General features: G+C 41.0%; 1 protein-coding gene across 6 annotated transcripts in view; it reads right to left on the bottom strand.

Moving 5' to 3' along the window:
• The window catches only part of ITPR1 (inositol 1,4,5-trisphosphate receptor type 1), a 326,972-nt gene that overhangs the window by 202,428 nt on the left and 96,811 nt on the right, over nt 1–27,733 (bottom strand). For all 6 annotated transcript variants that reach the window (XM_059161557.1, XM_059161558.1, XM_059161559.1 and 3 more), the window contains exon 5: nt 5,764–5,879. In XM_059161557.1, coding sequence (XP_059017540.1) covers nt 5,764–5,879 — 116 coding nt within the window. The remainder of the gene's footprint in view (nt 1–5,763; nt 5,880–27,733) is intronic.

The raw sequence follows: 27,733 nt of genomic DNA, 5'->3' as shown, positions 1-27,733 counted from the left end.
AGAGAAAAAACTCTCATGGGCACTCCTCTTACTCTCAATTTCCAGTGGCCTCCATTTAAGAAGCACTCATCTAAGATATTAAGTTCCTACCTACACTTAGATGAAGTACAGATGTGGCAACTCAGCGTTTGCTGGCATGTCTAAAAAGAAACATCAAGTCAGTCATCAAGAAGGCATATAGTCCGTATTAAAAATTAAATGCCACCAGCTCTACATATTAAAGAGTATTTGTTTAAAAAGATATAAAAGGTAAAATTAGAAAATATTAGAGAACAAATACCCAAGAACCTCTCTTAAAATGCTGACTGTCTCATCGGAAATACCGTTGAAAGGTTTAATGATAACCAAGCCTATATAATTATATATAAGAACATTCAATGCATCAACCTCATGGACTATTTGAAGACTTCACTTTTCCTATAAGGATAAGCATACTTTGCTTAAGGAGAAAACTCTCCAATTCATTTTACTTTTTACTAAATACATAAATGCCAAATGTGTTCACTTGAATTCACCCATTGTTCCTTAGATAACTTCCTCTACAAAGCCAAATTCCAGCCTTAGACAAAACCATCTTCATGACCTTTGTGTTTCAATAGGTGAGGCACAGATCGATAAAAAGGGAGTCAGGTACTAACTACGCCTGGGCCCTCTGATTGAGGTTGTTTTGGCCTTGAACAGAACACAACTTGGTCTGTTCAATCCCTCAAGTACATTCTAAGGAATGGCCCATGCTGTGAAACGGTGAACTGACAAATCTTTCTGAAGGATTATCTGGCCATATCTCTCAAGGATTTTCAATGGGCGCCACTTCGATTTGGCGATTTTGTTTACAGAAATTTCTCCTAAAAAGATAATCTTGCATACAAACAGGTCCATAACAGCTAGTTTCAGTCCTGTAAAAACTGCCAAGATTGTGAATACCGCCCACCCCACAAGGACTATGTAAAACACAGTGTTGACATATAACAGAGGAAGTGGCCATGTGGCCACTAAACAGGAAAATAAAAGATTCTTATTCTTATATTAAGTGAAAAAAAGTGAGTTAAAGAAAGAGAAGACAGCCGTATGTTCCCATTGATACTTCAAAATGTAGAAATACAGGAATATACAGCGGTGGGGGGTGCCAAATATAAACCAAGGCTATATTTGAGGAGTAAGATTTAGGGATTGTATTTTTTTTCTTTTTCTTACTCATATATTTTGAAATTCTTTTTCTGTAATACTCATGTGTATTATTTCTTCAAAAACCTCATCATACCTCTGTGACAGCCTGGATTTTTAAAATTCATCTTAAGTGTGTTATGTTTTCAAAATTTAAAACCTTGTAATTTAAACACCTGTTGCTCTTCTCTCTTAAACACTGGGTTGAATTTCCCAGGAAAAAAATCACACTTAATGCTATGGTCTCTATCACCATGGTTCACCCTGGATATTACCATGCTCCCTAAGTGACATGAAGGTCAATCTTATCGTAGCCACCTGTTAGCTTATGTCATAAAAATAGAGAAACCATTCTTCAGTTACTATAGAAAGGTCACTGGAACATGGGGAAAGGTTATTTAAGGTCAACAAGCTCTACAATGTGTAATACAATATGGAGTTAAGGTTTTTGAAAACAAGCAATATAAGACCCAAGCTTCGGGAGACAAGAGACTCGTCACTCCTCTGGCTTTTCCTAGTTTGTCAAGACTATGACTTATTGTAATTGACAAGTTTCTCAGAACCAAAACAGAACAGGTCAAAATGCTGTTGGCAAACAGTAGTCAAAGCCTTTGAACACATTATTTGATTTGTGGGTGGGAAAAGCTCATTTTGCCAAAAGACTTTTGATAAATCATGACAAGAAGAGTCACAATCCAATTAGTCCTGCAGAGGGAATGAACACACAGTAACCAGCCACTAGATGTCATTCTCCCTCAGAACGCTGTTTATATGTTGCTTATCCTAGTGAAAAGGAAGTCAAGTGGTCTAGACAACTAATTCCTTAAATGGCATTAATTTAAAATAATCTGACCTTTGATTGGGGTGCTGCACAGTAGTTGACAAAAATAAAAATGAAAACCCACTGGAGACTTGCCATCAACCCCGAAAAGTAAGCAGCTGCCCAAAATACAACATTTTAATGACTGTACTAAAACACGTACACGACTTCCAGACACTAGAGGGGAAAAAAAGTCCAAATAAGCAGCAAAGTAGGAAATGCACGAAGTCAACCTCCAAGTCACATCAGCAACCCTAAATAGGGGGAAAGTACTAGTTTCCTTTTTAAAAAATGTTTTAAAGAACCAACAGCATGAAAGAGCTATTTCATTTTCTTTCTTTTGCTTTCTTTCTTTCTTTTCAAATGTGTTCAGAGTTCTTGATCACCTTCAAGATTGCATTTTTGTTCAACTATGCAGTTTTTTTCACAGTTCATTCATGAGAAGGAGCCCTGAAAGGAACTTTCATTGAAAGAAAAAATGACAGTTCATTACAGGTTGCAAACGGGTGGCTAAAGAACCCCATCCAGCTTGAGACATTATTGTACTGAATGGGTGCTTTAAACTTTAATTGAATTAGGTGCCAACGTCTCTTGAAAAATTGAGATATTAGATAGAAAGCATGAATTTTTAGCTTCTCTTGAAAAAGTATAAGATGTGGCAGCAGCTCTGGGCCCATGTTCCCACACACCAACAGCAGTGGCACGGAACTGCCCTGCTCTGGACCCATACATGCACACTCAACTTAGCAACCAGGCCCACCAAGTTCCTTTTATTCCAGTTAGCTTCCTGCATTGTCAAGAGGAATCTGAATTTCCAACTTCTGCTGTAAAAAGCATAGGAAAAGGAAGGTTTTTGAGAGGTACTAATAAGATCTGATAGAACTGAACGACTTTCCTATCAGAAAAAGAAAAGTCCAAACTACTAAAGATGTACTTCTTCCAAGATAACCCCATAGGCATAAGCACTCAATAGCTACTGAGAGAGATGTGCAAAATTAAACAGTCTTGCCCAACCCATTCAACTAGATTGCCACAGTCCCAGCATAAATGTCAGGAGGATCCTGGGTCATCACAATGGTTGGGGGAGGTGGGGGTTGCTACTGATATTCAGTGCACAGAAGCCAGGGATGCTGGATTCCCCAAGATGTGTGGTACAATCCCGTCTAAGGACAAAACATCATTCATCCTGTATAGTTGCATGTCTGACATTTACATGGATTAACAGGCTGTCTGCAATTTCTGGGTCTAGCTCCTAACTCCACTTAGCGTATCAACACAAAGCATAGTTTGATAGGGTTTAGTTACCACTAACACATTTACCCAAAATGCAAGTGCTGTTTAATAAGGGGAGGAATGTACTTTGCATTCTTTGTAACACTAACAAGATCTGCTGCCCATTTTGGAAAATTACTTACAAAAAAAATTGCTTTTTAGTGGCAGTACTACACACCTACCTGAGTCATAGTCTTTGGATGCCTCATTCAGAGTTTATACAAATAGGAGCGAGCATTTACTTCCTTAAATCCCCTTGAGTAATCCTGCCCAAGCATTAACTAAAGCATACAATTATAAGATTTATTACTTTCCTCTTATTTCTTCTTTATAATTCATTTTTTAAAAATGTGGTGTCTTCAGAGGTTGTATGATGTACGAATGTTATTTCCTGTTTATAGAGTTACACAGTATTTTCTACTAAGAGGGAGTCTACTGAGGTTGAGAATGACTGCCCTAAAATCATGAAAATAATGACACAGTTCCTGAAGTATTCAAAGCAACCTATTTGTTTCTGTTCTCTCTTCTTCTCCTAACCTCTGACTCCCACAGATGCCTCAGACGGAGGCTTGGCACTTCTTTTTCCTCCAGGAAGCCCTCCCTGACTACTCATACTTATTCACAGAGATGGATTTGGGTGCTCCTTCTAGGTATTCCCGCAACCTCCCAGGTGCTTTTAGGATCACCTGTAATAGTACTTGCCATACTGTCTTGTCACCACCTCTTTATTCCTTATTAACTCTTGAGCTCCCAGAGGGTTCAGACACTGTCAGTTTTATCCTGATTACCTAGCAGAGTGCTCCTTCAATCAACAAATATTTCTTGAGCATCTACTATGTGCCAGATACTATCACAGGCAGGGGGCACACAGTGGTGAACAAGCCAGCCATTCCTTTTCATCTTGTGGGGCTGCCATCCTAATGATGAAAGAGGATAATTAAGGGAAGTACTAAATATAATTGCAGACTCTCATCAGTGCTGAGAAAAACAGAGACTGTGCTGCAGTGGAGGAAAGCCAGCAGGGCATCACTGAGATAAGGAGATGAGGAGAGACCTCGCTAAGATAACGCTTCAACAGAGATATGAAGGCGGCAAAAGTCTTCACTTAGGAAGAATCAGGAGAAGAATGTTCTAAACTGACAAACTGAAAGCACACAAAGGTAGCAAAATTGTTAAGAGACTATGGTGCTCAAAAAAATGAAATGAGATAAAGCTACTGCAGCAGAGTACGTGCAGATCAGAAGGCTCAGAGATGAAAGCAGGATCCAGCAAGGACAACATCTGGATTTCATTGTAAGTGCAATGGCAGTGACTGCCGGTGTGTTCTCACCCTGCACAAGCTCCCTGAGGTTAGGAACCAGGTCTTTTCATCAGACTAGAGCACCTAACCCCCATCCAACACGGTGTGCACGGGATCAATAAGGCCCTCCATGTGAGCCTTCCTTTACCAAATGCGGCTGTTCGTGACTTTGCCGCCTATTACTCAAGGGGAGTCAGTGTGACAGATGACCGAGTAAGCTCCATGGGGCTCACAGATACACTGTGTCTTTAACTATTATCGCTAAGTCTCAAGAGAGACCTTTGTTTTTCATTCCGGTAGCAAGTATCTGAGTGCCTACCATGTCTTGTAGGCATGAGAGACACAGCAGTGTACAAACCTGACACAAATCTGTGCCTGCAAGTAGTCCGTTGACATGAGTGGGGAGTAGCCAGCTGGTAAAATACATTAGAAAGATTATGATAAATGACACTGAGAAAAATAAAGCAAGAAAGGGGGACAGTGAATGGGTTGCAATTTTAATACTACTACATTGGGTGTATGTCATGTCCTTCTTCTAAACATCTCCAAGTAGTTCCACACAAATTAGCCTCACAGAAGAATCAGGTCATCTAGATACTGGACACTAGAAAACGATGTCACTGTTTTACAGACAGAGAAATACACTCCGAGAGGCTCAAAAACTTGCTCCTGGTCACAGAGCACATCAGCAGTGGAATAAGCTTATATGCCAACCAGCAGTCAAGATAAAACAGTGATAAAATTTATTAAGCACTTATTGAATGTTGCAGGCACTGTTCATGTGCCTTTCATGTGTCATTTCATAGAATTCTCACAATAATCTCTTGATGTGGATATTATTCCTATTCCCATTTTATAAGGAGGTAACGAAGGCTCCAAAGGACTGATTAACCTTCCCAAGATCAGCACTGAGTGAGTTTGCTTCCAGAGCCTGTGCTCATAACCAGTACTGTAGCTAGCGTTATCCCCAAAACGGAATGCCTAAGAAAACAGTGCCTCTCAAGGGATCCCAGGGGGACTATGATCTCAAGGGTGTCTCTGACCCATCTCTCCTTAGAGTCAGCTCCCTTTTACCCCTTTATCAAAGAACATAGGAAAGCCTATGCCCAGAGCTGGAGGGTTGCAAAGCTAATCCATTTCACTCAGACACAATCCAAGTGGGCGTTCCTAAGACCCTTGTCACAAATAGGTCCCTCGCAATACGTACGTGCAATTTGTTGAGCAATACGGCATCTGTTGTGTTGTTGGCCCCTGGCTTGGCAGCTTTCCAGAACTGCTTCTGGGCAGAGTAGCGATTCATGGGACATAGCTTAAAGAGGCAATCTAGAAGTGAAACAAATAAGAATGTTTTTGAGGAAGTATACGCATGCAACCTATGAAAAAACATTCTCTTAAATATAAACTTACAAGGCCCTTTTAGGAACTTCTCCTCTGACCTTTAATCTATGCCACCACAATGTGAAGTGCCAGGTGAGGAAACTGAGGCTTTCAGAAAGTCAGTCAATTCATTAAATGTTGTCTCGGTCTTGATCTCAGAGTTGTGAGTTCATGCTCTATGTTGGGCTCTACACTGGGCATGGAATCTACTTAGAAATAAACACTAGAGAAGCTTTTTTATAGGGACCTCCTAGTGCAGCGGTCTCTTGAGCACCATATACAAAATGATTCTTGGGGGCAGGAATAAAATATCTGGGGCTTGGAGAGAAACAGCAAAACAGCACAAGCCCTTTCCCCTCAGTGTCAGTGCGTCACGATGTGCTTCCATGTGGGTGTGCCTGGACTCATACAACTTCATATACTGTCTTAGAGAGTAGGTAGAACTGGCCCTCACACAACAGACTATTGGCTTCAAAGTATTTCTCCAAAGAAGTCCAACCAGCAAAGATAATGGTAATGCAAACTGAGCAAGTAAGAAAAAGGCACAATCAACTCTTGTTGCATTCCCTTTGTGAGCCACTAGACAGGGAAAATAATGATGATCCAAAAAAAAAGGAAATTTGAAATCGCCTAGATAATAAGTCTAATAAAACCATTTAAAGCATTGTCTCTAATGATGAGCCTAATCCTATAGCACCTCTGGGCCTCCCAACAGGATAATCATAATAGGATAATCCTGATAGACAGGATACTATACTGTTTAATCTTAATATTTTCATCAATGTTCACTTTCCTGCTTGTTTTTATAATATATACAATATATTAGTATAGTAACAGATATTCAGAACTTTCAAATATATACATAGACATAGTTTAGGAGTATACTTGTCAAATTTTTGATAGGGACATGCCACCAAAAAAGTTTAGAAATAGATACTCTAAAAAACTAGCACAAAAATTGACACTATTCCTTGAGAAGTTTACATTTTGACATAATTAGGTTTTCAAGAGGTTAAGTATTTATAGAGTAAAATTAGTTACTCTGGGATGAAAACCTAGGTTTGGAAAAAGTATACCCTAAAATATTTCAGAACAAACGTCTCAAGGATATTCAATCTAATAACCACACACTTATTCTTATCTGTTCACTTTAACAGATTCTCTTAAAGGACCTCAAATAGGAAAATACCTAATTATAGTTTACACCAAATAACTCTCTCAAAGCAACAAAAATTCATTTGCTATCAAGTAGGTAGACACAATGGCTTTGCTCTAATTCCAGTCACTGTCTCTTCTAGTTAGGATCAGTGAATTTTTACAAAGTACTGCACAATCACTTGACACTGTTCAGGAAACAAACAAACAAAAAAGATCATTTAATTGTAAAACTAAAAAGTACTTCCCCCCTTTCCATAATCATCTTCTTCACTAAATATTTCTACCTAATCACAAGCAGTTACAAAGTAAATATGAAAGCATAGATATCCACCCTTATCAAGAACATAATCCTTAACCCATTACTCAAAGTAATCATTAGGGCATAGGAAAGATGCCATCTAGATAGAAAACAAAGGACACCTCAGGTAACCTATTAAAAGATAGAGCTTTTATCCTCAACTCTTATGAAAGCCACAGGTCACTGTCATTTACTGTATTAGTGGCAACTTAATGACATCATTAAAACACTATCCCCACCAGTTTCACCTATGTGAACCCCCCCACACACACTATTTACACCATGAACAAGAACACACAACCGTGAGACCACTGGTCACCTTTAAAGGTCCCAGCTTTGGTGGTGGACAGAGGTGGGCTGGACAAGGGTGACATCCTTGATAATCATGTGACTGAAAGGACATTCAAAACATGAATGCCATCAGTATTAATATTTGACACAGAACTCACTTTATGGGCCAAATAGGGTGAACAATTTCAAACTTCATCAATAGTAAGAGTAAAATGGTCTGCATTTTTTCCTCCAACCCACTTCATATGATAATAGCTACATGGTATGAATTGCAAACTAAAGAATTTAAGTTGGTTCTAGGAACAATCAGGCTGGAATCATAATGCCAAGGGATTAACATGCAATGGAAAGTACCATCCGACAAGTGTTCATGGGACAGCCAAGTCCAACGCCCCACTTAAATAAATGGGCCACAACACAGGCTCAAAACTTCAGGTGACTTCACCTTCATCTAGGATGAGAGTGTCAATTTAAGTACTAACAATCCAACCAAAGCCTTGCCGTAACTTCCACACTGACTACTTTCCTTGGACAAAACAAAGCACTGCATTGGGTGAAGCATATTTACAACCAACCAGCTATGTAAATATAAGAGATGCTAACAAACTAGTAACAGAACCAAATTAGCCTTGCTGATTTTGTCCTGTCTTCCCAGTTGCTTAGCAACTGATTCAAAGAGAAAATTAAATTAAGCAATTCAAATGTGATGTTAAACTAGCCTTCCAAAATTCTGCAAGTCAGCGGCTCCACATTGCCCTTTTCTATGTGGATGGCACAGCAGGGCAAAATTGAAGTTCCGTTGGATTCTAATACTGTGCTAAGTACAGAATACACAAATACAGGAAATCCAGTAGGAGAATATATATAATACATATTTGAGAGAAAGGAGTACGTGTGTGTGTATGCATGTGTGTGTGCGTGCACGTGTGTGTGTATATATACACGCACACACGTGCGCGCATGTGCACATACACAGTGATCTGATCTCACCCCAAAGAAATGCCACAAAGAATACCTTATGTGACAAATGTTATTTTAGGCCTTTGAAGAATAAACTAAACTAAGCTTTCAAAAAATTACTCCTGAATATTCCTAAGCTTTCACAGATGCCATACTGGGCTAACACAGAAGTTGTCAGCTGAATAGAGGGTTGGGTTAGGTGCTGAAGGGCTGAGTGGGCTGGAACCCAAATTCAACAGGCCATGCGAGATCTTCTGTGGTTTAAACGGCATCCCAGAGCTTGGCTGGAAGGAGAAGGGTCAAATGCTTGAAGATGCATTAACTGTGAAATGAGCATTTGTGGTGCACAATTAAAAGAGGAAGTCATGGGGGCACTTGGGTGGCTCAGGTGGTTAAGTGTCAGGTTCCTGATCGTGGCCATGATCTCAGGTCATGAGTTCAAGCCCCACATTGAGAAACAAAAACAAAACAGAAAGAAGGAGAAGTCAAGAGGAGCCACAGGTGTTCATGGAGTCCTCTGCGACCGGGTCCCTGGGGGTGAAAGCAAAGAAGCCCTCTGTGGGGGGTTGGGGAGTAACACCTTAGGGACTAAGCCAGATAATAAAGGCTGCCAGAAGAACAGCCAAAAGCCCACTCCCTCCATACCATTTTCCACCCACATCCGTAGAATTTTGAACTCTAGAACAATGGGTTCCTGAGTGCAGACATTTTGTCTGTTTGGCATGCACTCATAAACCAGGGCCTAGAAGTCCCAAAGGAGCGCAGCGATAGTTGCTAAGTTAGTGACTACATTGTGCTGTCGTCTCTATAACTCCCCAAGTGATGACAGGTATGTCTTCTCAAGACACCTCCAAGTCTAAGCCCCTGGGAATCTCTTCACTGACTCAGTTACCATTCACTAACGTGCCTACTGTGGGCTGGGTGCAGTACAGGGTGCTGAGAATACAACGCTGAAACCAGCTCACACGTTTCTTAACGACAGCAAAAAACTCAAGACACAAGTTGAATGGCATTAAAGTCAAAAGTACTGTGGAGGAATGAATTCTATACTGCCACAGTGTGGCCACTGCGGAGATGCGGCGGAGATGTGGCATTTACACGGGGTTGTCAGGATGGGCCCCCCCAGGACAGTGGCATTTGACAGACGGCTGAAGGGTGTGAGGGAGCCACCTTGATAAACACCCGAAGGCAAAGCTTTCCAGCCAAAAGGACTAGCAAGTCCAAAGGCCCTTAAGTGAAAGAAATTTTGAAAAGGTTTAAAAAAAAAAAAAAAAAAGGAAAGAAAGAAAGAATGAAAGAATGGCCCAGAAGGTAATGGGCAACAGGGTGACTTACGAGATATGGCCAGAGAAGCAAGCAGACACTGCTTCACCCAGGGGGTGTAGACCCTGGTGAGGCAGGGAATTCTTATTTTAAAAGCAGTGAGAAGCTACCAAAGGGCTTTAAACAAAGAACCTCAGAAGGGAACCTTGATTTTTGGTGTTGGTGCCTACTAAGAAAGGAAAGGCTAAGGGAGGAGTGAATTGGGGGAGAAAAGTAGAAATCAGTAATTTTAACTATGCTTCGTTTGAGATGCCTATGAAACATCCAAGCTGAAATGTTGAGTAAGCCATCCATCAACTAGCAGGTTGGAAATACAGTAGTTATTTCAGGAGTGAGGGTGCGGGGTGGGTGGGGGCGCAGCGAAGAAGGATGGGGATGCTCAAGAAGAGAAACGTCAAGGAAGTCAGCATTACAAATAGAATTTAGCTACCCACCTGTGACTAGGGAGGGCAGAAAAAAGACCACTCCTTCCCCTTTCCTTCCTCCCAAAAGAAAACAGAAAAACCCAAATCCATCCTCTATGAAACTCAGTTCAATCTTCCCAAGTAGGGAGAAGTGAAGCCTGAGTGTCTGCAGACGGGGACCAGGGAGAAGGAAGCCAATTTTCCCAGTGGAACCCTGGAAGAGCTCGGGAACCCAGGATGACACTGTGCGGGGCACATCACTGCCCAACCCGGAGCAAGGACAAAGGGCTCCAGGGGCTGAGCATGAGAAGCAGGAACGACCAGGGATTCCATCCCCCTGCCACATGGAAACATACTGAAGCTTCCAGAGGCAGAGAAGACTCAGCACATGCTATGAAAATGTTATGTAAACAAAGAAAAATGAGATTATTGCTAACTCCACAGGAAAGCTGCACATTAAAATCCGGTATGTTGGTAGCTCAACAGTGAACAATATTTACGTAGTCATAAAAACCCGAGACTGAATATTATTTGTCTAGCCAAAAAGAAGTGGTACAACTCTAATGGGAGGACGGAAGAGGAGCCCGGAGTGTCGGAAAGGCAGGCTCATCTATAATAACAGGAAGTCAGCAGAAGATATTTATAATAGGTTCATCTACAGACATCAAGAGATACACATCATCTAGAAATACAGGGGTAAATGCCAGTAGAAAATGTTAAAATATTCTAAATTGTTGCCTCTAGAAAGTGGGAGGCAGGAGGCGTCAGACATAGGACTGTTATTTTTATTCTGCATTTTATCAATATTTGAACTTCTTTGAGGCAAAATTCACATAACATAAAAATAAACCATTTTAAGGTAAATGGTGCAGTAGCATTTAGTACAAGGTTGGACAACCACTACCTCTACCTAGTTCCAAAACACTTTCATCACCCACCAAAGAAAGCCCCATATCTATGATGTTTATTCCCAACCCCCCATATTTCACTTTTTAAAGAATGTGTACCAATCAGTGAAAATGTTTAACTTTTTTAACAACCTTTTTGTAGTCAAAGGCATCTCAGTTCCTACTGAGTTACCACTCTGCAAAGAAGTGACAAAAGGCAGCAAGCTGGATAATACCACAGATCAGCAGGGATACAAAACCCTTCTGCAATGGTGATGGGTACACAGACTAGCGTGGCTACTAGGGTTGAGTCAAGTTCTGTAGCTACACACAGCCTGTAACGTGTAATCCAGCAATTCTGCTACTGGGCAGACACCCAAAGACATGTCTCACTGGCCCTGGGTCTCCCACTTCCACTTGAAGGAGAAGGTTCTAGGGAAGAGAGCCTGAGAAGGCACACCTGCTCTTAACTGTACTGGCTTGAGAGCAACACAAATCCTGTATCACCAGTCATCAGTGATCACCCATCACCTGATCTCACCATGCTACAAGGAGCTAAAAAATGTACTTCAGCCGCATGCCCAGGAAGAAGAAGGCGTTTGCTGGGTATTCAGCCAGACTCAACGGCTCTCTGTCCTTCAGAATGCCAACAATCCATTTCACCCTCTTACCACCATCCACCAGCTGGTGGTGTAGCAATGAATGAGACAAAAATAGTCCCTTCTCTCACAGAATTTAAGCTCTTCAAACCTATTTCAATGACCAAAAACCACAAATAATCAATAATCTGTCATTTTTTAAACAAAATTCTTTATTCATCCATCATATATAAATGCAACTTTATATGGGAAGAATCAAGGGGAGAGTTATTTAAGTTACAAGTATGAAAAATTTAAGTGTTGATCATTCATACATTGCCTTCTTTTGAAAAGAAGAGAAAGAGGAATAAAAATTTCAAAAGAAAAGACAACATGATTAAAAAAGAAAAGGCAGAGTGTTAATCCCCTAATAAGGGAGTTAAGATTTAAAAAGAGGTGTTGAAAGGGGAATACAAAACAGTCCAGTATTTTAACTATTCTCCCAATTCAACTTTACTGCACTGAAAGTTTCACAAGGGCAGGACGAACCTGCCTTATTCATCATTCTGTCCCCACTGCATTCAGTAAAATGTTGGGCCAAGGAACAAATGGATACTCAAGGCGGAAGAATACTCGAAAACGGCAGTTCACATAAGTGAAACCTACTCTTAATTCCAACAGAAGCCGTCCGTGTACAAGCAATTAACTGCAGCTCACTAAAAGAGGAAACCCGTACAACACATTGTTGGGTCTGTTGCTTGCTAATCACATTTCCCAAGTCATGACAGAGCCCTTCGAAGTTAAATGACATTTTCCAATTGGGACTGCCAAATAAACCTTCCATTACCTGTCTGAAAAAAATATATACACATTGTTATTAAGAGACCAAAGAAAACGAGATAATATTTTCCCATTTAGGCAACCAGGTGCTTTTTCGGAGTAGAAAATTCAGGACAGACACCATGTGAGAGTACAAACTTAAAAGTAGTAGATAAGCCCTAGAGATCTAATGCACAAGCCTGTGAATGTAAACAACAGTAGTATACATCATAATCATCAAATCTGCTAAGAGACAGAACTTAATTATTCTAAACAATAAAAAAGGATAATTATGTAATGTGATAGAGATTCTAATTATTGCTACAATGGCAATCATATTACAACATGCAAACGTATCAAATTATCAAGTTATACTCTTTAAGTTTATACAATGTCAAATATATTTCAATTTTAAAAAATTCAATACCAAAAAAACCCCACAAACAAAAAAACTCAAGCTGACTACAAGCAAGGCTGTTATCCTCTACCTTGATCATCTTTCCTGGTTATAGTGCCATCATTCACAAACACAGTAATAAAGTGGAAATGCAGGTAAAAATGCCTTTTTGATTTACTTTAGCTCAACCAAGTAAATTTTTACTTACTTACTTGCATGCACTATTGAAAATGGGTCAGCTTTAACCCAAAGATAGAAAGGGAAAAAAAACTACTAAGTTATAAAAGCAAGACCTCTTCCTACTCTACAAGACAAAAGTGCACACAAGTTCCTCCAGCTGCAGCCTCCACACAGGCATCTGCCAACCACTGGAATGTCAGAAGTCCTGCCCTCTGCACCCGACAGACAGAGGCAGAGACCCAGAGCCATTTAAAGATCACTTTGACAGCAGGGTCAGATGTCCAGGAGCAATATGCAGAGTGTTATCAGTGAGGAGGGATGGGTCACTGCAACAGAGGCAGCCGCCTCCCTGCCAGAAGTGTTCCCAAGCAAGAGCCTTGCTGTGCCTCTATAGCTCCCTTAGTGCCTGAGCCTGGTTGCCTCCCTACTGATTTTGTGAGCTACCCAATATTCTTCCAGCAGTTGGTTTCCTTGGCTTATCTTAGTTTCTGTTGTTTACAACCAAGAGTCCTAGATAAAAAACCACAGCACTCTGCTGGCAATGGAAATAAACAAAGGCTTTTACCATCACCAAAGAGAATGCCAAAAAGTAAGAGATAGCAAATCTGGGAAGTTGGGTGTTCCCGCCCTGGTCCCACCCCTCACTAGTGGAGCAGTGTTGCCCAGGTTTTTACAGTTCTCTTCCTATAGCAAACAAGTCATCCCTAAGGGACCACAGAGCCTTGACACAGGATGGAGTAGGTGGAAGTGTGTATTTCAGGTTAGGTCAGTCACAGAAAATCCAGACTTGGACGTCTGTGTACACTGCTCTGCAATCTAGCTGACTGGGTTTAAACCTTAGCTCTATCATGTTAGCTGTATGATCTTGGAGTAAATCATCTCATCTCCGCAGGTTTTTGTCTCTTGCCTATAAAAGGGCAATAACCACAACAGCGAACTACAAACTAACTTAGAAGATGAAATGAACTACTTCGTTTAAAACAGTACAGATCCTGACATAGAGAAAACACTCAATAAATATTCGCCCCGTGATAGAATGGATAAACAAACTGCATATTCATTCTGCACTGCGAAGCTGGGAGGGTACACCGTAACAGATAACCACATATTGTCATACACGACAACATGGATGGATTTCACAAATTATTCTGAGTGAAGGACGTCAAAAGCAAAAAAAAAAAAAAAAAAAAATCAATTCATAATAAACTCATTTATATGAACTCAAGAATAAGCGAAACTATAGAGTCTGAATACTGGTTATCTTTGTTGGGGGTGATATTTCCTGAGAAGGGGTACCTTCTGAGGTGCTGGAAGTGGTCTCTACCTCAATGTGGGTAGGGGTCATGAGAGAGAGAGAGATTGTGTGTGTGTGTGTGTGTAAAACTTCAATGAGATCTGCATTTAAGGTACACATGGATGTATGTGTGTGTTTAAAACTTCAATTAGAGGGGCGCCTGGGTGGCTCAGTGGGTTAAGCCGCTGCCTTCGGCTCAGGTCATGATCTCGGGGTCCTGGGATCGAGTCCCGCATCGGGCTCTCTGCTCGGTGGGGAGCCTGCTTCCCTCTCTCTCTCTCTCTGCCTGCCTCTCCGACTACTTGTGATTTCTCTCTGTCAAATGGATAAATAAAATCTTTAAAAAAAAAAAAAAACTTCAATTAGATCTGCATTTCAGGTGTGTGTGTGTGTGTGTGTAAAACTTCAATGAGATCTGCATTTCAGGTACGTGTGTGAGTGTTCGTGTGTGCGTAATACCGCAATAAAAGATAAAAATGAAATAGCTGTTCTCCTACAAAGGAGGATTAAACACATTTTCCCTTTATGTGAAAGGTTAACAATAGTGTCTGATTTCCACTGCTGGGAAAACATGCTTTGTTTTGTCAGGGTTTTGGGTTGGGCATTTGCTGGTTTATAATGGAGAGGAGGAAAGGCGCAACAGAGATTACATCACTGACTCCCCAAATGGCCTTGGTTATTTGCGTTACTTGCAGGATACCCTGGGCAATGAGCATTCCCTGGCCCAAAGCCTAATACCCAGAGGGACTGTGACTGAGGGAGGCTTTTCTCTGCTGACTCCCTGTATTATCCAAATATAATACCATTAATAGGCAGCAGTTTAAAAATGCAATCTGCAACAAAATGCTAGGATGTCTATTTGCTTCAAAATAATCAGGAAAAGGGGAATAAAGGATATAGATGAAATAAGATTGGCCATGAGTTGGTTAACTGTTAAAGTTTGGGTTTCAGTACATGGAGGTTCATTATACCACTATTCTCTCAGCTAATATAAGCTTAAAATTTTATTTAATAAAATCATCTGTGAAATTTCAAGTATGAAATTTTTATAAAAACCACACAAGTATTCACCAGGTCCAAAACAAGGTTGTTTTTAAGTTAAAAGGAAGGAAGGAGAGAAAGAAGGAAACCCCGTTTATTACACACACACACATATGTATAAGTATACACACATATACATATATGTATATGTATATGTATATATAAAAAATATATAAACAAACCAACCTGGTCCAGTTTGCCAATCTACCTGAAAACCAATATACTCTGTAAAGGAAGAAATAGATGGAGGGACTGGTCAGATAAGAAAGACAGTGGCGCCTGAGTGGCTCAGTCAGTGGAGCATCAGACTCTTGGTTTCAGCTCAGGTCATGATCTCAGGGTCGTGAGCTCAAGCTCCTGTGTGGGAGGTCCACACTGAGCATGGAGTCTGCTTGACATTCTCTCCTTCTGCCCCTCCCCCTCTGTAATGCACTTTTGTGCTCTCTCTATAAAATAAATAAATAAATCTTTAAAAAAAGAAAAAAAGGAAATACAATAAACTGAAGTGCACCCCAAAATTACAGGATGCCCAGCTCTAAGTTAGATCTGTGAAGGGGTGCCTTTGGCTCAGGTCATGATCCCAGGGTCCTGGGATCGAGCCCACCATCAGGTTCCTTGCTCAGCAGGTATTCTGTTTCTCCCTGTGCCCGTGCTGCTTCCCCTCCTTGTGCGCGCGTGCACACACACACACACACACACACTCTCTCTCTCTCTCTCTGTCAAATAAATAAGAAAATAAATCTTTTAAAAAAAAAATCTGTGAATACCATATAATTCCATGGACTTTGGAAAGCTTTGCTCTAAGAGAACTCTACATCCTTGGCACCTCTCAGAGTTAAACAGCTCTGGCTATTTAAACAACTACAGCACTTGTGAACCTCTGAGAATATGTCAAATCTTCTACAAAAGGGCATTCAGAAGGTCTGGAACATCTAGCCTGAAAGGAGTTACATAAGCTATTGGACTGGTCATCCTGGGATCCTCCTGGAAAAATACTTTTACCATTAGAAATTCCCATTACACAAAGGAAATGTATGCTGTCTCAAAGTAATTGGATTTCTCCTTCATTCAACAAACATTTCTTAAGCGCCTGTGTACTAGAGATAAAGGGTCAGTAAAATCTGGTCTTGAATGTCCTCAGGGAGAGGGGGGAGCCAACCGATAACTCTATAGTATATGGAGCAGAAGGTCACCTAATCCCATGTGGAGAGAGATGGGAGAGTCTGTGAGAGAAGGTCCCTCAACGGAGCTTTGCAGGATCTACCACTGCAGTCAATGGGCAGGGCAGGAAGAGGGACCGACAATACAGAAAGAATGAGAAATCTGTTGCATTATGTGTAGCATATTAGCCCAGAATTAACTTACTCTGTGATGTGGGCCAGACCTCCTGATATGGCCCACAGTTCACAACGAGAAAGGCTGATACCATCAGCCTGCTCCTACCAACTCCTACACTCCCCTACCTACAAACCTCAACACTGTGTCTTCTTCACTGGTTCTCCACCTGGTGTTCAAGAAAGTACAAACCTGTCATTGCTGGTTTGCATCCATCTCTTCACACAGAGATAAGAGGGTGAGTAGACACCAACAAGCAAGAGAAGATATGACCTGATTTGTCTCGCTCTGGTCTTTTCCTTATTGGTTTCCACTAAAGACCCAGAAACCCAATGCAGAGCCCCCTCAGTATTTCTCCCCAATGTGAGGATTTCCCAGTCAGCCCCCACCATTTGTGAGCAGGGCCTCTCCTCCACATGTTTTTGACTTTTTACTTATTATTCATACCATCAGTAAAGAGAGGCCTTCCCAAGTGGCCCATTCACTGACTCTAATCCATCAAAAAGGAATTACCCAAACGAATCAAGAGTCAAAGAGGTCATTTACTTTCCTAAATGAAGAGAAAAGTCACTCCTAAATTTCACGACCTAGGTTTCCTTTACTTACACTTTATTTTTACCTTTGCAAACACAGACTACCAACAAGCAGCTTCTTGAAATCAAAATATTTGCCATGAATGAGGGTAACTAAACATTTTCTCTCCCCAAAACACCTATCTGAAAGATATACATTGCCGCCCAGAAAGGTGCCTTGCTATAACAGAGGTTCTCCAAGAAGCACCTCTGAAATGAAAACCCCCAAACAAGGTGGTTATACCAGGGTTTCTGAACACCATTATTGACAGTTGTGGCCGTCACCTGTAATTATTTGTTGTGGGGGGCTGTCCCGAGCACTGTAGGATTATTAGCAGCACCCCTGGCCTGTACTCTTCAGTTGTCAGAAGTGACCCATCCCCCAGTTTCTTATGATCCAAAAATGTCTCCAGATGTTGCCAAATATCCTCTGGCTGGGGCAAAATCACCCCTCACTGAGAACCACAGGATTAAACTGCCTTCCTATCCTTCCTGAGAATCAGTGCCCTCAAGTTACCAAAAGTGACAAGAAGGACAGATAAAGACAGCAGAGAGAGGCAAAAAGCATTCTAGACCCTTACAAATTTTGTCTCAGAAGCAGCTGTTTTGTTTGCTACACTTGAAATTCTACTTGACAGCTGGAATTCTCTCTCTGTAAGTGACTGTCCTGCCTAAGAGCCTGCAGGGTTATAATTCGCTGGGCCGGTTTAGTCCTCAGAGTCATGTGGAGGGCTTTCAAAATAATACACAGCTCTGGCCCCTCCCTAACAGATTGAATTCGCGGGTCTGAAGTCAGATCCGAGCAAGGTTTTCCAACCAAACTCCCCAGATTTCCACTGAGAAGAGCTCCTTCAGGACTTCACATGGTAGTGGTGTGCTCAAACAGGGGTAGGGCATTATTGCCAGGGGATTTTACTAACATATTGATGTCTGGAGGGAGAGTGGGACCTACGAATCCTCATTTTTACCAACTTCTCCAGGTGCTTCTAATGTGAATGGCCCCCAATCACACTCTTAGAAACAGTGGCCTGCAGAATAAATGAATTCTAAAAACAGCACTTCTCGAACTTTAATATACAGATAAATCATCTAAGTATCTTGTTAAAATGCAGGCACTAATTTGGCAGCTCTGAGGAGGGATGTGAAATTCTGCATTTCTAACAAACTCCCAGGTAATAAGAAGTGCTGATCTGGGGACCACTCTGCCTAGCAGGGTTCTAACAGACTCCAGAGACGGCCAGCAACTTGGATCCCCAAGGCCCATAGGTACATATATCAAAGAGCTTAGCAAAGAAAGGTTCAAAGGTTCAGGCGTGGTAGAAAGAATGGTAGCCAGGAATGCGTGGCCCTTCTTATGGTCCATCTCCAGCTCCACTTCTGCATAGCACTCCACCAACGTCCCACTTTGGCCATTCCAAACTACTTACAATTCTCACAAACATGTGCCATATGTCACTCTTCTGTATCTCTACCAAGTTGTTCCCTCTGCCAGAAATCATCTTCCCATGCCAGCATCTCAATCAACAATACCGTCATTTTCTGCCCAGGCCATTCTTCGTCTATTGTGCTTTAGGCTCACCTCAAAGTTCAGCTCCCTAGAGAAGACGTGTGTGTCCTCCATCCTACCCTCCCTACCACACAGGATCATCGTTCCCACCCCCAGGATCCCAAACAGTACCTTCACTCTAGGACTGCCTCATGACTTGTCTGTGTAATCAGTGTGTGGACTTGTGATTTAATTCCAAAACATCTAACACCGTTTTAAAATGTATTCAGTAGAAAAGGTTCTTTTATCTCCCTGGATTAAAAAAAACACATTGGGTAAGATACTAACAACAGCAAGACATTAACTATCCTAGATTGCAAATACTGCCAATTCAGAAATTACAAGTATCTAGACCCATTTAACGATCAAAGTTCCCAATATTATTTGGAGCTAAGATTCCACTCTTCCCAATCCCCGTCTTGTGCCTCCATCCTCCCCACCCTACTCCTGTCTTGCCTACTTTACTTTGGATCCCATCTGGGTAGTGGCAGGAGATGTGGGAAGAAGGGCAGCAAAGTTGCTACTTGGCTGGAGGTATCAAGTCAGCTTCATACCCCAGACTTAGATGACAGATGCTACAGTTGACTTTTCCAGTCATTGGACAATTTTTCTTAGATTTTTATTTATAAATAATTGCAAACTTACAGAAAAGTTGAAAGAGTAGTAATACATAAACTATTCTCTACCCAAAGTCACCTTTTGTTAACATTCTGCCCATTTACTTTATCATTCCTATTCTCTCTTATGTACACATATAGAATACAGAATATTTCATAGGTATGATATATATGAGTCACATATGAAATAATTTCCTGAACCATCCCAGAGTAAGTTGCATTACATTATGCCCTTCGCACCTCTTCCAATGTCCATTTTCTAAGAACAACGATATCCTCTAACATGACCTCAGCACATTATCACTTTCGGTACATTTAACATTGATCTTATACTTCTATCTAACCTGTAGTCCACATCTGTACCTTGTCATCTGATCCAGCAATAGCCTTTCTAGCACTTTCCCCACTCCAGTTCAAGATCCAGTGGGGACCAGGGACTACATTTACTTGTAACGTTATTGCAGTTGATCCTCATTGTAATGCTCCCCCCACTAGAATATATCTACAAATACAATCGAAAACTGTCATCTAAAAAAGAGGTCTTCCTCCTGAAACAAACTGAGGGTTGCTGGGGGTTGGCAGGGATAGGGTGGCTGCGTTATGGACATGGGGGAGGGTATGTGCTATGGAGAGTGCTGTGAAATGTGTAAGCCTGATGATTCACAGACCTGTGTAACCCTGGGGCAAATAAATAAGTAAATAAATAAATAAATAAAAATAATAAATAAATAGGGGTGCCTGGGTGGCTCAGTGGGTTAAAGCCTCTGCTTTCGGCTCGGGTCATGATCCCAGGGTCCTGGGATCGAGCCCCACATCGGGCTCTCTGCTCGGCAGGGAGCCTGCTTCCTCCTCTTTCTCTGCCTGCCTCTCTGCCTACTTGTGATCTCTGTCAAATAAATAAATAAATAAGATCTTTTTTAAAAAATTAAAAATAATAATAATAATAATAATAATTAATAAATAGACCATGCCTTATTTCATTCCCTTTTACCTCTTTTTCCACTTGTAGTTTTAGTCAAAAACTGGTATTTTATGTGTGATTCACTTTCATGTTTTGTTAGCAGTAAGCTTCATTTCTACTCATTTTTTAAATTGAGATTTCATTCATATCCAACAAAATTCACACTTTTAAACTATACAATTCAGTAGGTTTTTTGGAAATTCAGAGTTGGTTTAACTATTATCACTATCTAATTCCAGAACATGTGCATCACCTCAAAAAGAAACCTCAGGCCCATTAGCAATCCTTCCCCATTCTCCAGACCCTCAACAACTAGCAACTCCTACTTTGCTTTCTGCTTTTATGGATCCTGGACATTTCACATAAATGGAATCACAGAATACATGGTCTGTTGCGACTGGCTTCTTTCCTTTAGCATAGTGTTTGTAAGGTTTATCCACGTAATGGCATTCCTTTTTATGGTTGAATAATGTCCCACTGTATGGAGAGACTACATTTCATTTCTCCATGTATCAGTTGATGGACATTTGAGTTGTTTCCATTCTTTAGCTATTAGGAATATCACTGCTATGAACACTTGTGTACAAATTTCTATGCAGATATGTTTTCAATTCTCTTGTGTATATACTAAAAGTGGAATTGCTGGTCATGTCATAACTATGTTTAACCTTCTGAGAAACTACCAAACTGTTTTGCAAAGTGATTACATAATTTCATGATCCCAGCAGAATGAAAGTTCCAATTTCTCCAATCCTCACCAACACTTATTACTTCCACCTTTGACTCTAGTCATCCTAGTGGTGCACCTCTGTATTTCCCTAATGGCTAATGATATAGCACATCCTTTCATGTGCTTATTGGGCAACTATACATTTCCTTTGGAAAAGGGCCTATTTAAGGCCTTAGCCCATTTTTAAAATGGAATATTTATTTTTTAATTGTAAGTTATAAGTGTTCTTTATATACCCTAGATATTACTCCCTTACTAGAAAAAGTGATTTGCAAATATTTTCTTCCTTTCTTTGAGTTGTTTCCTCACTTTCTTGATACTACCCTTTGAAACACAAAAGTTTTCATGTTTCATTAAGTCCAATTTTTTTTTCTTTTACTGCATATGCTTTTAGTGTTATATCAAGAAACTATGGCCTGATTCAAGGTCATGAAGAATTATACCTATGTTTTCTTCCAGGTTATAGTTTAAGCTCTTATATTTAGATCTTTGAACCTTCACATTCACTTTTGTTTATGATGTGAAGTAGGAGTCCAACGTGTGAAAATCCGCTTGCCCCCACATCACCTGTTGAAATTACTATTTTCCCCACCTAACTGTCTTGGATACGTATTGCAAGTGAAATGAGTATAAATTATGCATTTCCTTCTCTTTCACTTCTAGCAGGTAATTAATGTCCAGCAAACTTTTCCATGCTCAACTCTTAACAACAGGAAAAAAAAAAATTTACTTCAAAAAGTTGTTCTGGAATTTCACAAGAAAGCCTACAAATATAATTAAAGACTGTTGAAAAGTATAATTAGCATAATTTCTCTAAAAGTTAAACACAGCATAATGGAACAACATCAGCATAATGGAAGAACAACAATGTACCATCTATAATACATTCTAGTATGTAAGAATATAAGACTTGGGTCTTGAAAACCCAGCATTTGAAATGTAGTAAGATGAAAGAATGCCTTCCAAATGGGGTCTTGTTGACATAAAAGACAGTGTGAGATGCTATTCCCTGGCAAATTTTCTTTACGATCAGTGATTTTTTTTTTAATATTTTGATCTTTTTATTTTTTTATTGATTTTTAAAAATTTTTTATTTTTTATAAACATATATTTTTATCCCCAGGGGTATAGGTCTGTGAATCACCAGGTTTACACACTTCACAGCACTCACCAAAGCACATACCCTCCCCAATGTCCATAATCCCACCCCCTTCTCCCAAACCCCCTCCCCCCAGCAACCCTCAGTTTGTTTTGTGAGATTAAGAGTCACTTATGGTTTGTCTCCCTCCCAATCCCATCTTGTTTCATTGATTCTTAAACTATGGATGTGACACCATATTTGGTCAACTTAGCTTTGACCAAGTTCTCTTCCAGGAATAAATGCAACTTATATCGTGAATGGATTTCTGTGAAAACCACAAAATTATGATGTAGTTTCATGAGCTGTACTACCCAACCAAGAAATTCAATGGAGTTGATATTTTTTTCTCCATTCCTTTGTTATAAAGGCTATGGATGTTCTGTGGAACCTTCCTTTGGGGAGCAAGTAAATCTTAGAGGGGAAGTCATAGAAATTAACTTGTATGACACAATCTTGACCTTTTTCCAAGGAATGTATCTACCACCATTAACTTTAAATTCCCAGAATACCACTCTTCACACCATAATCTCCACATTATAATTTCTAAACAGTCCACAGACTATCATTTTACATAGAAGACACATAAACATTCACATATATTTGACAAATGCCAGGAAAGCATTCTCAATTTAGAAGCTAAAAATTAAAGCTTTTTAGACTCTTCACCACACACACACACACACACGCGACAGGAAGACATGCAAAGATGGCATTCCTTCTAGGCTGGGGACCTTCCAAAAGCCCATGTGCACACTCCCCAGTAAAGCCATCTACAATAAGACCTGTGGCTAGTATTTCTGTAGAGTCACAAAATCATTTAAGATCTTGAAATTCTCGGGGCACCGGGATGGCTCAGTGGGTTAAAGTCTCTGTCTTCGCCTCAGGTCATGATCCCAGGGTGCTGGGATCGAGCCCCACATCGGACTCTCTGCTCAGCAGAGAGCCTGCTTCCCTTTCTCTCTCTGCCTGCCTCTCTGCCTACTTGTGATCTCTCTCTGTCAAATAAATAAATAAAATCCTAAAAAAAAAAAAATCTTGAAATCCTCAATTTCAATTCTAACCCATGGGAAGAATTTGAGGGAGCATAATGAGTAGGCAGAAACCAGGGCCCTAATGTCCCCAAATCTGCCTCAAATGGATAAACAAACTAAGGTATGCAATGGACCATGCTCAGCAGTTAAAAAAAAAAAAAAAAGACCAGACTATTGACAGACCCAACAATGGGATTGAAACTTAATGGAAGTATGCTTCATGAAAGAGGTCAAACAACAGAGTATACACTGTATGATTTCCTTTAAATAAAAAATTATAGGAAATGCAAACTAATATATAGTGATGAAGCAGATCAGGGTTCCTGGGGGCAGGGCTTGGGGGTGGGGGTAGTTGTAGCAAAGAGGGAATAGGGATTATGAAGGGGCAAGATAAGACTTGGGGGGTAGTGACTATCTTCATTATCATAATGGTGGTGATGGTTTCACAGGAACACACATGTCCAAACTTATCAAAATGGTACATTTTTAAAATGTGGGATACACTGTATGTCAATGACACCTCAATAAAGCTATTTAAAACCACCACGGAACTATATCCACAACCTTAAAACTCTATAAAATGACATGCCAACCTGATACTGTCTAGTCCAAGATTGATTCAGCACAGAGCAGATCCGACTCATGCTGATGCCAGGGAAGTACAGTCGAGGCCCCAAGGAATCCAAGTGAAAAACCACTGCCACTGTCTAGGTGGGTGCGGATTAATTAATTTCAGCCAATTAATTTTGTTAAGGAATTTTCGCTTTTAGAATTCACTACTTCTCTTATTTCCAGTTTTTAATGGATCAAGCACAGCGTCACAAACCCAACTGGCTGCAGTAGCCACTCCAGAATTTTAAGGGAAGGCCACAGGAAACAGAGGAATGTGAGCAAACTGTAGAGCACTTCCCCTGAGAAAAGGGGAAAGCTGCTACTCATTTTCTGACAAATGTTGCCATCTGGGAATGCTAATCCAATGGGGCTAGATATGAATTTTCCCAAAAAGCCAAAAAATTTGTCTTTTCATGTCAAATCTGAAAATCTTAAAGGTGAAGCAAGTTACTCAATTTTTTAAAACAACGTGTGGGTTAAACAAAAAAGGGTGAGCAGCAGCTTGCCTATGGGGTGCTGATTTGCAACTACCCACAAAGCTCAGAATACAGGCTCTGGGTTCAGGACCAGCTCTGTAATTTCTGGCTCCATGACCTTAGGTAACAAACCCGAGCTCTCTAAGATCCCATATCCTCACCAGCAACACAGAGCTCACAAGACAGGACCCACATCTGAAGGTTGTAGTAAAGATGAAATGTTCTACACATGGAAAACCTACAGTAAATATTACCAATACTAGTATCCAAATGAGAGCTTGCCTCGCTTCAATAGATCTCACCAAAAACAGTTTTCTCTTTTGTGTTGAAGCTGCAGATGGCTTGTAGCTTGGAGCGCTCATAAGAACACTGGAGAGCAGCAAATGGGTTTCAACAAGCCAGAGAAGGGGACAGAACCAACCTTACCACACTTGAACACAGAACAAACTCATTTCCTGAGTAAGACACAGGGAAAATTGTCTTGGGAAGGTGTCTGAGTGATGGGAATAGAATGTGTCAGGGTTACGTGGCACCGAAATATAACGACCAGGAAAAAAAAATTAGTCATGATCCAGTACACTAAAGAGAACACACACAGAATATGCTCTTTCATTTTGAAAGCCACTAGGAGACATGAACAAACTGCATCTCAGCCAGAAAGAGGAACCAGGACATCCAGTGGACTTCACAATGTTCTGGGAGGAAAGGTAGGCATCTGAACAAGGCTAAAACTACTTTATTGTAAGACTGGATGGAGACTTTAACATAACTCCCATGTTTTATGACCATCTTAAAAGTGGATGTAGTAATTAATTGTGTTTCCTAAGTGTTCTGCTTTTATTTTTTTAATTCTTTGGTCAAACTAGGGTTTCTTGAAACATACCCAGGGAAGGAAGAAGACCTTCTTGTTGCTGTCAAGAGTCATGTCACAGTTAGAGATCTACCATAGGTTATGTCCAGAAACGAGTAATGACAAGTCACCAAAGGGAAGACTTGCTTCCTTGCAACCAGGGGCAGTGAGAAGACCAGGAATAAACCCTAACTGGGAGAAGGACATAAGCTCAGCAGGACTCGCTATCCAGAACTGCACGAGGTCATACAGAACTTAGTTGGGTGCATAAGCCTCATGCCTTGTGCGCCTCCTTCCCCAACAGGTAGATGGAAGGGGGCACCACAGAACCACACAGCAGGTGAGCTCTAGGATGGTTTCACAACCCAGCACTCAGGCTCCCGCAGTCTTCCAACACTACTAGCCTCTCAATGCATGAGTCTCTGTGGGTGTTTGCAGATCCACGTGCGAGGATTAACATGAGATAGGAGACCACTGACTCCGTGAACTTTACATGCCAAGTGGACAGCCAGGAATGGCCTGCCAAGCTAGGACGGGGATGAACAGCAGCTGAACGGGATCACACGTCACACCAGAGCAGAATCTCTGGCCCAAAGTGAGCTGGTACTTTACTTCGAGCCCAAGCAGGTCATTGACCGTTCCTAAATGCACATGCTAGGTCTCACTTCCACAGCTTCACCACTCTGCCCCCTTGTGCCCCATTGCCTTCACGGTGCACCTCAATGCACCCTTCCTTGGGGACACCCGCCACAAGTCATCTCTCCAACCTGGAAACCCCTCCTTCTCTTACTAAACTGCTCATGCATGGCCGGATTGCTATCTCATTTGTCCACTGCACCATAGACAGCAGCTCCACGGGAGGGCTCGAGGGACACCATCGTCACCTACACAGACCCTCCCAGCCCCACAAAATCTCCCTCTGTGCGTGTGGATACATTGACTGAATGAATAGGAGCCTCACTTAAAAATGTTATTATCTCAAGCCAGAGTTGCTAGCTGGTGGGCTTAGGGCCAAATCCAGCTCATAGACAATGTTCTATCTGGCCTGCACAATGTTTTGAACAGACTGATAAAAATTGCCACTATGTAAAAGTAATCAATTTCACATTAAAATCCACCTATCCAACTTCTCATTAGAAGACAAACAAAACCAGGAACTGGCAACGCTGGCTCTTAGTTCTGCATGGCAGCAGAGACAGCAGGAGGCCAGGGAGAGGACCCCTGTAGACAAGACATATACTTGTTTTCTCATTTGCCTGGGTCTCTCTGAGCTAATTTACTCATTCCTCACTCTTCTAACCCATGTTTGCTGAAAAATGAGTTAGCCCCAAACCACTGTTGACCTATCGATACACGAGAACATCAGCTTCTAAGAGATGACACACTTTTATTGACCCAGAGAAACAAGATAAAGTCAACTTGTTTTCATGTAAATTACAACCACATTCCTATTCCCTCGTAGGGTGCCTTGTGCCTTTTCCTACGTCATGGAGTAGTTGCTGGCTTTAAATACTAACAGGGTAAACAAATGAAGGGGATTATGGAAAGACAGAGCAGCTAACGAGGACTTCTGATCCTAAGAAGTTGTCTAAGATTTTAGGGAGGAAAGAGATTTCCACGTATGAGAACGAAAAGGATTCTAGCAAAAAGGTAGTCATTTGATCCACATAACCCCAAACTGGAAAGGTGACACTTCACACCTTCATTGCAATAACAACCAGGTTCAGAGAACTGAAAACTTATCTGTGACCACTTACTAAACCCTCCAGATCATAAATAAACCCCACATTCCACATCTGCCACCTGTAAACAAGGGATCAGCAGAGCATAGACACCACTTTACACAAACAACAGACTATTATTTTGCTCAATCCCTAAGTTCAAGGCTTGGGACTAAATACAGGACAGGCACAACAACCATTATTAAAAACTAATACTTAAAAATCAGGAAAGAAAATTCATGGAAAGAGTTCGTCTGTTTAAGGACTTAGTTTTCAACCATAAACGCACCCCTTCCAACATCACAGCACTTTTTCTCAATTCTTGGCTGATAGTTTTACTGTTAGAGGCTTACCTGAAAAACATCCCAATTCAAGCTTAGCGAGCTTTCTGAAATGTGGACCTTTTAGAACAACATTTATCTATAATTTGGGCTTATCACTCTTCTGTAAATGCTGCTAGCCTTCACAGCAAGGCCTTCATAAGCAAGGTATCTAGATTTAATGTCTGGTTTCACCTTAATCGATTAGGTGGGGGTTGGGGGGAAAGGGGAGGCGCGGTGAGGGCAGGGCAGGGGATG

Source organism: Mustela lutreola, chromosome 2, assembly GCF_030435805.1.
Source record: "Mustela lutreola isolate mMusLut2 chromosome 2, mMusLut2.pri, whole genome shotgun sequence".
NCBI classification, from domain to species: Eukaryota; Metazoa; Chordata; class Mammalia; order Carnivora; family Mustelidae; genus Mustela; species Mustela lutreola.
Note: the sequence above shows the minus strand (reverse complement) of the source record. Positions and strands in the feature narration are given on the sequence as shown.